Genomic DNA, 11808 nt, shown 5'->3' with positions numbered 1-11808 from the left:
TATTGAATTGAAATTTTCACTTATGACCCCTTAACTATGCTCAATTAACAACTTTTTATTATTTATTATTATTCTTATTATGAATTATTTAAATATTATATTATATTCTTGTGCATAGTTGACTTTTACTTTCAGCTCCGTTGCGTCGAGCGTTGATAGTTGGCTCGGGTACCGGTTCCGGATTTTCGAACGTCCTTTCGTATAATTTAATATCTTGTACTTTGCATTTTGTAACTTGTAATCTTGTCATTTTTAGACGTTTCTCATCAATAAATTGAACCTTTTGAATTGTATCTTGTACATTTGAGCTTTTTGGACGTTTGTGTCTTCAAATCTTCGTTTTCGGCTTTTGTCTTCGCACTTATTTATTTAAACAATTACAATGAAAATATAATACAATTACATATGAAAATCTATTATTTAGAAGGGATATTGCTATGAAATATATGTTCCTTTTTAGCCTTATCAATACCCATTGATGTCATATCCTTGATATTGGAACACATGTTTAGGGGCGAATCCCAAAGCTTCGACCGTTTTATCAATATTTGGAAGTGTCCTCCTAACTTTGTCTTTCAACCATTCTGAAAAAGTTTTTTTATGTTGTTTTGCCAACCATTTTGCACTCTTTTACGGTTTTGTTGTCTCAACAACGACATGTGTTCTTGTATGTACAGATCAATAGATGTAGTGTGTTGTAAGACATTAAAATGTACCTCTTGATAATCGGCAACATTTGAATTGCCCGACTTGCACCCAAGTGTCCCTTGACCTGAAAGTCTTCCTTCATGACGACTTTGTGGAATCCAGACACTTTTAAACTCATCCATATAGTTTGTACAGAATTCGATCACCTCTTCGGATGCATATCCTTCAACGATACTGCCTTCTGGTCGATTAAGGTTCCTTACATAACCTTTTAAGATACCCATATATCTTTCAAATGGATACATATACCGTAAGAAAACTGGACCACATGCCTTTATTTCTCCTACAATATGAGATACCAAGTGGACCATGACATCAAAGAAAGAAGGTGGAAAGTACATCTCGAGTTTGCAAAGAGTAAGTATGATATCTCTTTGATATTCATCCAACACATCAGGATCAATTACCTTTGAATGAATTATATTGAAAAATAAGCATAGTTTTGTTATTGTGTGTCGAATACGGTTGGGTAGAATTCCACGAATTGCGATAGGAATCATCTGAGTCATTAGTACATGACAATCATGTGACTTCATACCAAGTAACTTCAAATCTTTCATCGAAACCAACTTCCTAATGTTAGCAGATGGAACCTTAATACCATGTAAACATTGACAGAATTTAGTTTTCTCGACCTTCAACATAGTATAATAGGCCGGAGGAAGAAACTTGGTGCTAGTACTATCCTTTGTAGGAGCAATAGTAAAGATCATCCTATGATTTTTCGGTCTGGCACAAGGTCATGTCTCCTACCATGCTATGCAACCACTGTTTCTTACGGTTGACACCCGATTTGGTTCAGGTGACCTAATGAATTCTGATGAATTCTCAGGATTTTACGTTCAATGGTAATGAACGCACTGAAAATAGGTTTTCAGAAAACAAATCGGTTTTATTTTTGATCAAAATATTTTCTCGTTCAAGCTCGAGTTTAGATATCATTGAATTCCATGAGTTTGTAATTCTCAATATTTAAGGCCAATCTCTAGGATTGAGTAATATCAGTCTTAAAAGCTGATTTTTGATCTTTAAGGAGATTATCCTTTCTGGGGATTTGATTCATTAGTCTTATCAAGCTAATTTGCACGGTGCCCCCCCCCCATTGTACGAGATAAATCCTTCTCATGGTTAGGATAAATCTGACCACATGGCGACCCTGTTTGATGCTGAGGTCCGTGGATTTCCTGCTGATTTTAGAGATGACTTTTCTAGATTTTTCGTCAACCTACAGCTGGTCTGGACGACAACTTCATGACCTAAATCAAGAAGCGCGTTTCTTTTTCGGAAGACTTTACTTCCTTTTAATGATGGAATTGATTCATCGTGTAGATCCATCTTTCTTACAGTAAATCGGGTAAACCAGTTAATTCAGTCCAAAGTAAAAGCACCTGCAATAACTTTACAAAAACATGTGATAGATAGTTTTTAATTGAATAACTTGGTACATTCTCCCCACACTTGGCTTTTTTCATGCGTCTTTTTATATCTTAATAAATAAATTCAAGCGTTTTAGTTGTTTCTCAATTTATGTCCTTTCCGAGGTAACAATAATTTCGGCATTAACACCTAGTTTTATCGTTCATAAATATGTATAAACATGATTTTGAATTCATTTAGTTAAAAAATTTTAAAATTTTCATAATATTTAGAAAATAAGCCAAGTATAAACCCGAGAGAATTTATAACCCTTCCCCACACTTGAGATCATGCAATGCCCTCATTTGCATGAAATCAGACTATAATTATAAATTCATGAGGGTGATTAGTGTAGGAAAGTGATTAAAAATACCCAGTTTGTAATTACAAAGCTCGTCGAATGATAGATGGCGCGCCTCATCGTTCATTCCTTCATTTATTATATCACATTTGTTGTTTTGCATCTTATCGTCAAAATCAGTAGCTTTTGCTGAACTTAATGTTAGTCTTTGAAAGTGCGTTGTTTTACCCTGTTGTTTACATGATAAAATACAATCATATATACATATTTTTAAAGTTGGGTATATTACCCCACGTTCAAAAATTTATAAAATCAAATATTTTTTTTTTTTTGCATACTTTAAATCAATAAAATTAAAAATAATGATGACAAAATTTTTCGCCCCGCCCTCGGGTAAAGTAATTTCGGCTCAACGACCTAGTCTTCAACTCACGACGAATTTTAGAAATCTTTTTTTTTCAACTTAATGAAATAAAGTAAATTTTTGTTTTTAAATTCACACAAAACTTAAAAAGAAAACATATTAATTTCATATAAAACCTAAAAAACAAAAAAATTCAGAATGGGGGGGAGAAAACTAGTTCTTTAGTGTCTGCTAGTGGAAAAGACCAATCGGATTCCATTCTCGGAACTACATGAGAACAGAACAACTAACTCCAAACAGCATTTTCTTTTTAGAATATTTGAATCTCCTCACACTTAGGTAGATGTGGTGTCGAAATTGTGATTAACTTCATCGTCAATTTCTCTTGGACCATAATCAACTTGCATATCTGTGACTTTTGCTTTAAGCCAGTGACCAGCTTTTTCCGTAATATCCACAAATTCAACTAACTTCGCCTTTTCTTTAGGCGACAGATTGGATACTAACCGGTTATATAACTTAAAGTTCCCCTTACTTTTAGCATTAATAACCCGTTTAAAAAGTTTCTTCATTGAACTGTTAATAACGGGGTCATTTAATTTCGTATCAACTATGGGGTTCTTTATTATCAAGTCATCATTAGGTGTTACTTCATTTTCCCCACACTTAGGCGTTCTATTATTGTTAAGCATTACCGTTGGAGTTGGTAAAACAACATAGTTCTTACCAATCATTTTTGTCGGTTCAACGGTTTTGGTTTGTGGATATTTAGACTTTCGAATCATAAAGGTGATCGATTTCTCATCATTACTAAGTGTCATTCTACCCTTTCTTACATCAAATAACGCCCCGGTGGACGCTAAGAATGGTCGACCTAAAATTAGAGGAACGTTTGAGTCCTCTTCTATGTCAATGACAATGAATTCGACTAGAAAGGTTAAATTACCTACTTGAACGGGTAGGTTGTCAGCAATTCCAACTGGGCGCTTAATGGTTTGATCAAGGAGTCGAACACTCATATCCGTTGGAGTTAACTCACCTACACCTAATCTCTTATATAATGAAAGAGGCATAACACTCACACTTGAACCTAAATCTGCTAGTGCATCATACATGACACAGTCACTAAGTAGACAAGGAACAATAAATTCACCCGGATCACCTACCCTAGGTGGAGGATTTGGTGAAACTGTCTTCACCGGGTTTACTTCTACTATTTTTGTTTCTTGCACTTTTTTATTCTTCTTCTTCTTCTTTACAGAGGTATCACAAACTTTATTACCTATTACTTGCTCATACTCAACTCCTTTTCTTGGAAACGGGATGGGTGGTCTGTATGGTGCCACCACTGGCTTTACATACTCGGGTGGTGGTGGTGGTGTAACTTCTTCAATGTTACTTACATCTAAAACCTCCCCATCTTCTGATGCTGGTTTTTCAGAATTTGTTGAAACCATATTAACATTTTCATTCCGAGGATTTACTTCAGTATTACTCGGTAGCTTTCCTTGTTTCCTTTCACTCATCAATCTAACAAGAGTACCTACTTGTTTTTCTAGATTCAAAATAGAAGCTTGTTGAGTTCTAAATGACTGATCAAACCTCTCATTCGTTTGAGTTTGAGTTTCAATAAATTGTGTTTGAGATTCAACTAGCTTAAATACCACTTCTTCCAGATTTGACTTTTTCTCTTCGGTTTGTTGTGGTGGTTTATACAAGCCAGGTCTTTGTTGATTGAAAGTGTTATTTTGAGTTGGTTGGTTATTCGGACCTTGTTGGTTATACGAGTTATTGTCGGGTCCTTTTGGATTGTAAAGAATGTTTTGATTTCGATTGAAGTTTGGCCTTGGCGGTTGATAATTATTCTGATAACTATTTTCCAGCCTTTGGTTCATGTAGACAACATTCTCACGTTGTTCCATCGTTTGTTCAATGTGACAGTCTTTCATTAAGTGTGGTCCACCGCATTGCTCATAACTGATTCGTATTGCGTGAATATCTTTATTCATCTTTTCCATTCGTCTCTCGAAAGCATCTATTTTTGCGGAAATGAAATCAAAGTTATGGCTAGAATCGGCTCTAGCCGCTTTAGATGAATGATATATATCTTTCTCTTGGTGCCACTCATGAGAGTGGGAGGCTGTGTTATCAATAATTTTGTAAGCTTCGGTTGCGGTTTTCTTCATAATGGAACCACCAGCTGTTATGTCGATGTCTTTTCGTGTAGCAACGTTGACACCTTGGTAGAATATTTGTACTATTTGATAAGTGTCTAAACCGTATTGAGGACATCCTCTCAACAACTTTCCAAATCTTGTCCACGCCTCATATAGAGTTTCATTTGACTTTTGTGTGAACGTAACAATTTCTCCTTGAAGTCTCACGGCTTTAGATGCCAGAAAGAATCTTTTAAGAAATTTCTCAACTAAAACATCCCATGTCTCAATCGCCCCTTCAGGTAACGATTCTAACCAATCTTTGGCTTCTCCCTTTAAAGTCCAGGGAAACAACATGAGATAGATCTGTTCATCCTCAATTTCTCGGATTTTGAATAGTGTACAGATCCTATTAAACGTACGAAGATGTTCGTTTGGATCTTCCTTCGGCGCTCCACTATATTGGCACTGATTAGTTACCATGTGTAGGATTTGTCCTTTGATTTCATAATCTGGCGCATTAATGTCTGGCTTAATAATGGCGTGACCTTGGCCCGTGCGTGTGGCTCTCATTCGGTCTTCCATACTTAGAGGTTCCAGATTTTCCATAATTGAATTTGTTGAACGAATCACTAGAAGATTCTGATTTAATGGTTTGTGGTTCAGGAGGAATGATTAGTGGTTCTGGATCTTGGAATTGTCCCTGAATATTCTCCGGATTCTCAATTGTGAGGTCGGGTTCAAAAGATGGATTATCAGAAATTTGAGTTGGAGTTCTTGGTCGACTAGATGATGATTCTAAAGAAAAATCAACGGCGACAATATTGGCTAGATGTCTTGATCGAGTTATAGGTGGTGAACGTATGAAAGGTGGTGAACGTTTTACTCGGTGCATTCACTGAATATCCTATTAGTTTTTAAAAGGAAAGAAAAATTATATAAGTTATCCAATTAATAGACTTTTCTGATTTTGCCCACGTTTCGAATAGCCAAAAGATGCAGCAGAGGGGCAGGATTTGTTTGGTCTCAATATAATTGAGTACTGTTTGGCTCCAATAACCCGGTCCACGTACAAATCCAACTATTACTACGAACCAGAAAATTTTGATGTCTATCAATTTAACCACTTAAAATAAATTTTCGTAATTTTAAGAAATTTAGATAAGAAGTAGAATAAAAATCTTATCCTAAAACTAGAATAGCGAGAAATAAGAAAGAAAAAAAAACGCGTCGAAAAAGGTCGAAAAATAAAAGGTCGAAAAATAGGCGTCGGAAAATAAAAATAAAAAAGTAGCGCGAAAAACGGCGTCGCAAAATTCTAAAGCACATAAATCTTAGTCTAAGGAATAAGCACTTAAGGGATTTTACGGCAAACCTAAAAATTCTAGAAATAAAAATAACTATGGCAAAACTAAACTTAATACTAAAAATTGTAACTAGAGTCTAAAAATCTAAAGGTAATAAAAAAAACATTTTTTTTAATTTTTTTTTATATTTCGTTTTTTAAGGATTTTAAAATTTTTTTTAAAATTTTTTTAAATATATATTTTTTTTTAAACTTTTTTTTTTAAAAAATTTTTCTTTAAAAAAAACGATTTTTTTTACAATTTTTTTTTTAAAACGAATTTTTTTTACTTAAAAAAACAATTTTTTTTATACAATTTTTTTTAAAGGAATTAATAATTTTATTATTATTATTATTTTTTTTCAAAACTTTTTTTAACTCATTTACTATTCATGAATAGTAAATGAAAAGAAATTAATTAATTTACTATTCACATGAAAGCGACATGATAGAAATTATTAATTGCAAGTTACATAATATATCCCTGAAATATATAATAAATACGACTTTTTAAAACTTTTAAAACTTTTACGTATCAAATTTGATTATAAAATATTATTATATTATTATATTTTATTTCAATATTATTATATTATTATATTTATTAAATTATTATATTTAAATTAATATATCTTTAATCAATCAAAATTTAAAAAAAAAAATAACTTAAATACCCCGTGAAAACACAAAAAGTATCCCCGAAATTACTTTTTTTATAACTATATTTTTACATATATAAATTAAAAATATAGCGTTTTAGCGCTCCCCGGCAGCGGCGCCAAAAACTTGATGATGTAGCGTGAGGGTACGAAATAGTATTATTTTTAATACAAAATACTACAAAATATGACACAAGTTTTATTAATTTACGGATGGGATATACCTAAACCTTGCTACAACACTATAGGCAGTGTACCTAATCGTAGAGTAGTGTAGTTTTTAGTAAGTCCGGTTCGTTCCACAGGGAGCTAGTGATTACGTACTATATTTTTATAAAACTATATTTATATATATATATATATATATATATATATATATATATATATATATATATATATATATATATATATATATATATATATATATATATATATATATATATATATATAAGTAGTAATATTATTATAAAAGGGGGGTTTTTACCGTTTAATGACCGGTTTGTCGATTTTATATTTTTAAGCGTAAAGATAAATGACAATAATTAAAGTGCGTAAAATATATAAATGACAATAAATAAAATAACAATAAATAAAATTGCGATAGAATATGAAATAAAAGGATTATGCTTATTTAAACTTCCGTAATCATGATGTTTAACGTTTTGATTTTAATTAATTATTACTCGGGTTAATTGTCCTTTGTCATGGTTTATTTGATACCTATCTGGTTTTTGTCCATAATAGTCCATCGGTCATAAATATAAAGTGCGAGTGTCCTCGTCAAATTACCCTTATACCCGAAGTCAAATATTCCAACTAATTAAGGATTTAAACTGTGACGCAGTTATCACTTCTGTCAACAATTACACCAGTTATCACTGTATGTAATCCACCCCTGTTTTGATTAGATATGAATATTAATTTACCCACTTGATCAGTTTGAATAATCAATTACCCAACCCGAATAATTAATTAAATGATTATAATAGATTTCATATGAACGTCACTAAATAGGACAACCATAATCATTATTAATTATTAGGATAATTAATTTGAAGATAGGTTCGACAGACTCCAATGAGTTGTCACTCAATTAGACAATACCCCCCATCTATTAATAGTCAATAGTTCAATTTCCACAAGTGTCGGTCTTTTGCCCAAACCTTAATTATGGTACAAAATCCAATAACCCCGTCTTAATATTTAGTCAAACATCACGATTACTTCGGCTTAAATAAGCATAATAATAACTTAGTTACGAGACATTAATTTAAAAAGGAAGAACATAACTTACAGTGATTATTAATCGTGTAGCGTTACACGGACAGAGTTTCGACTTTAAAACCCGTAAAACATTCCTTACAATAACCCAATTATTATTAAACTTAAACTAAAATTAAAATTAAAATTATAAATATATATATTACATGTAAAGAGAAAGAAAGAAGAAAAGGTGTCCATAAATCGATCAAATGAATTGCCTTTTATAGGCAAATATTGAATTGAAATTTTCACTTATGACCCCTTAACTATGCTCAATTAACAACTTTTTATTATTTATTATTATTCTTATTATGAATTATTTAAATATTATATTATATTCTTGTGCATAGTTGACTTGTACTTTCAGCTCCGTTGCGTCGAGCGTTGATAGTTGGCTCGGGTACCGGTTCCGGATTTTCGAACGTCCTTTCGTATAATTTAATATCTTGTACTTTGCGTTTTGTAACTTGTAATCTTGTCATTTTTAGACGTTTCTCATCAATAAATTGAACCTTTTGAATTGTATCTTGTACATTTGAGCTTTTTGGACGTTTGTGTCTTCAAATCTTCGTTTTCGGCTTTTGTCTTCGCACTTATTTATTTAAACAATTACAATGAAAATATAATACAATTACATATGAAAACCTATTATTTAGAAGGGATATTGCTATGAAATATATGTTCCTTTTTAGCCTTATCAATACCCATTGATGTCATATCCTTGATATTGGAACACATGTTTAGGGGCGAATCCCAAAGCTTCGACCGTTTTATCAATATTTGGAAGTGTCCTCCTAACTTTGTCTTTCAACCATTCTGAAAAAGTTTTTTTATGTTGTTTTGCCAACCATTTTGCACTCTTTTACGGTTTTGTTGTCTCAACAACGACATGTGTTCTTGTATGTACAGATCAATAGATGTAGTGTGTTGTAAGACATTAAAATGTACCTCTTGATAATCGGCAACATTTGAATTGCCCGACTTGCACCCAAGTGTCCCTTGACCTGAAAGTCTTCCTTCATGACGACTTTGTGGAATCCAGACACTTTTAAACTCATCCATATAGTTTGTACAGAATTCGATCACCTCTTCGGATGCATATCCTTCAACGATACTGCCTTCTGGTCGATTAAGGTTCCTTACATAACCTTTTAAGATACCCATATATCTTTCAAATGGATACATATACCGTAAGAAAACTGGACCACATGCCTTTATTTCTCCTACAATATGAGATACCAAGTGAACCATGACATCAAAGAAAGAAGGTGGAAAGTACATCTCGAGTTTGCAAAGAGTAAGTATGATATCTCTTTGATATTCATCCAGCACATCAGGATCAATTACCTTTGAATGAATTATATTGAAAAATAAGCATAGTTTTGTTATTGTGTGTCGAATACGGTTGGGTAGAATTCCACGAATTGCGATAGGAATCATCTGAGTCATTAGTACATGACAATCATGTGACTTCATACCAAGTAACTTCAAATCTTTCATCGAAACCAACTTCCTAATGTTAGCAGATGGAACCTTAATACCATGTAAACATTGACAGAATTTAGTTTTCTCGACCTTCAACATAGTATAACAGGCCGGAGGAAGAAACTTGGTGGACCTTCCATCAATATCTTCAGGTTGTAGCTCTAGTTTGATATTCATTAATTCCATGTCCCTTCTAACTTTAATTCCATCTTTTGTTTTTCCAGGAATGTTTAACAGTAACCCTATCAAACTTTCACAAACATTTTTCTCAATATGCATAACATCAAGACAATGTCGGACTCGTAAATGCTTCCAGTAGGGTAATTTCCAAAAAATAGACTTTTTCTTCCAAATACCTTTAGGAGGACCAAAACCTTTCTTTCCCAACACAACATTTATATTAGCAGCTTTGGAAAGTGTAGTTTCTTCATCCAATGGTGGTGGTAGTTTTCTATCCTCTATAGTACCATCAAATAAATCCGAATTTTTACAATACGGGTGATTCTTAGCAAGCTCTCTCCGATGCCCCATAAATGCTAGTTTCTTACAATTTGTGAGCCATATCGAGTGAGTATTTTCCTCACAAATAGGACATGCCTTTTTCCCCTTCATACTATATGCAGACAAATTACCATAAGCAGGAAAATCATTAATGGTGCAAAAAAGCATTGCCCATAGTTGGAAGTATTCTTTCTTGTATGCATCATAAATGTGTATTCCGGTACTCCATAATTCCATCATGTCATCAACTAATGGTTAAAAATAAACATCAATGTTGTTTCCATGTTGCTTTGGGCCTTGAATCAAAAGAGACATCATTATGTATTTTCTTTTCATATATAGCCAAGGTGGTAGGTTATAAATGCATAGAAGAACAGGCCACGTGCTGTGACAGCTACTCAAATCTCCGAAAGGATTAATTCCATCTGAACTGAGTCCGAACCTTATATTACGTATCTCATCCCCAAATTCTCCAAAATCTTTATCAATATTTTTCCATTGAAGTGAATCTGTCGCATTTTTCCATCATTTTTATGATCTTCAGCATGCCAACGTAATAATTTTGCATCTTTCGCATTCGCAAATAATCTCTTTAATCTTGGTATGATAGGCACGTACCACAATAATTTTGCAGGAGGTCCATTTTTCGACACATCACTATCAACATTATCAGTTGCTTTTCCACGTTTATACCTAGATGTACCACATACCTTACATTGATGAAGGTCTTTGTCTTCATTCCTGTATAACATACAATCATTTGGACAAGCATGTATTCTATGTATTTCCAATCCCATTGGGCACATTAATTTCTTTGCTTGGTATGTTGAAACCAGCAACTCATTACCTTCTGGTAGTATTTTGTTCAACAACTCTAACAGGCTAGTGAAACTTGTGTCGCTCCAACCATTGTTTGATTTTAAGTTAACCAGTTGTATAACTGCGGAAAGTTTTGTAAAATTCATACAACCGGTATATAAAGGTTTTTCAGCGTCAACAAATAGTTGTTGTAATCTGTCATGATACTTATCAGCAACATTATCCTCCATATCCAAATCGTCAAACATGTCATCAAAATTAACATTATTGTCACTATTGTATGAATCTTCTTCATTATCGGTATTGTTATCCGAAATAGAGGGGTTAAGGTCAGCTAATGACTCACCATGAAAAGACCAACATGTGTACCCTCTCATAAATCCGTGTGCAATTAGATGATTTTTGATATCGGTTGAATCAGTATACCACCGTGCATTTTTGCATTTCTTACAAGGACAACTAATTGTGGTGTTTCCTTTTTCTAGTTGATCAGTCTCGGCAATTGAAATAAATTCATCAATACTATCAATAAACTCAGAGGTAGCGCGACCTATCTCGTACATCCAAGTATTTCGATCCATCTACAAGCAACATTGAAAAAGTTAATACATTATTAATAATAAAGAATGTAAAAAGTTGGAAAAGGGACTAGAACCCACGACCTCCTCTCTACCAAGCAACATCCTAACCATCTAAGCAATTGTGTTAACCTGACAACTTTACATTTATTTTCTATATAAACTTCACGTATGGTCTACTGTAAAAAAAAACCCCAAATCAAAATCAATTAA

General features: G+C 33.0%; 2 protein-coding genes across 2 annotated transcripts; both read right to left on the bottom strand.

The window, feature by feature from the left end:
* Nucleotides 1-9019: 9019 nt before the first annotated feature.
* Nucleotides 9020-10435, bottom strand: LOC139859236 (uncharacterized). Its single transcript, XM_071848030.1, has one exon. The coding sequence runs from the start codon at nucleotides 10433-10435 to the stop codon at nucleotides 9020-9022; it is 1416 nt and encodes a 471-aa protein (XP_071704131.1).
* A 206-nt stretch (nucleotides 10436-10641) lies between these two features.
* On the bottom strand, nucleotides 10642-11598 carry LOC139859234 (uncharacterized). The gene has a single exon (XM_071848029.1). It carries the CDS (start codon nucleotides 11596-11598, stop codon nucleotides 10642-10644), a length of 957 nt encoding a protein of 318 aa, XP_071704130.1.
* Nucleotides 11599-11808: the final 210 nt, after the last annotated feature.

This window comes from Rutidosis leptorrhynchoides, chromosome 7, assembly GCF_046630445.1.
Source record: "Rutidosis leptorrhynchoides isolate AG116_Rl617_1_P2 chromosome 7, CSIRO_AGI_Rlap_v1, whole genome shotgun sequence".
NCBI lineage: Eukaryota > Viridiplantae > Streptophyta > Magnoliopsida > Asterales > Asteraceae > Rutidosis > Rutidosis leptorrhynchoides.
The sequence above is the reverse complement of the archived record's forward strand: the minus strand, read 5'-3'. Positions and strand labels throughout refer to the sequence as shown.

Bases quoted from the DNA above. Each gene is read 5' to 3' on its own strand.
- LOC139859236 (XM_071848030.1), bottom strand. From the start codon at position 10,435: ATGGAATTATGGAGTACCGGAATACACATTTATGATGCATACAAGAAA.
- LOC139859234 (XM_071848029.1), bottom strand. From the start codon at position 11,598: ATGGATCGAAATACTTGGATGTACGAGATAGGTCGCGCTACCTCTGAG.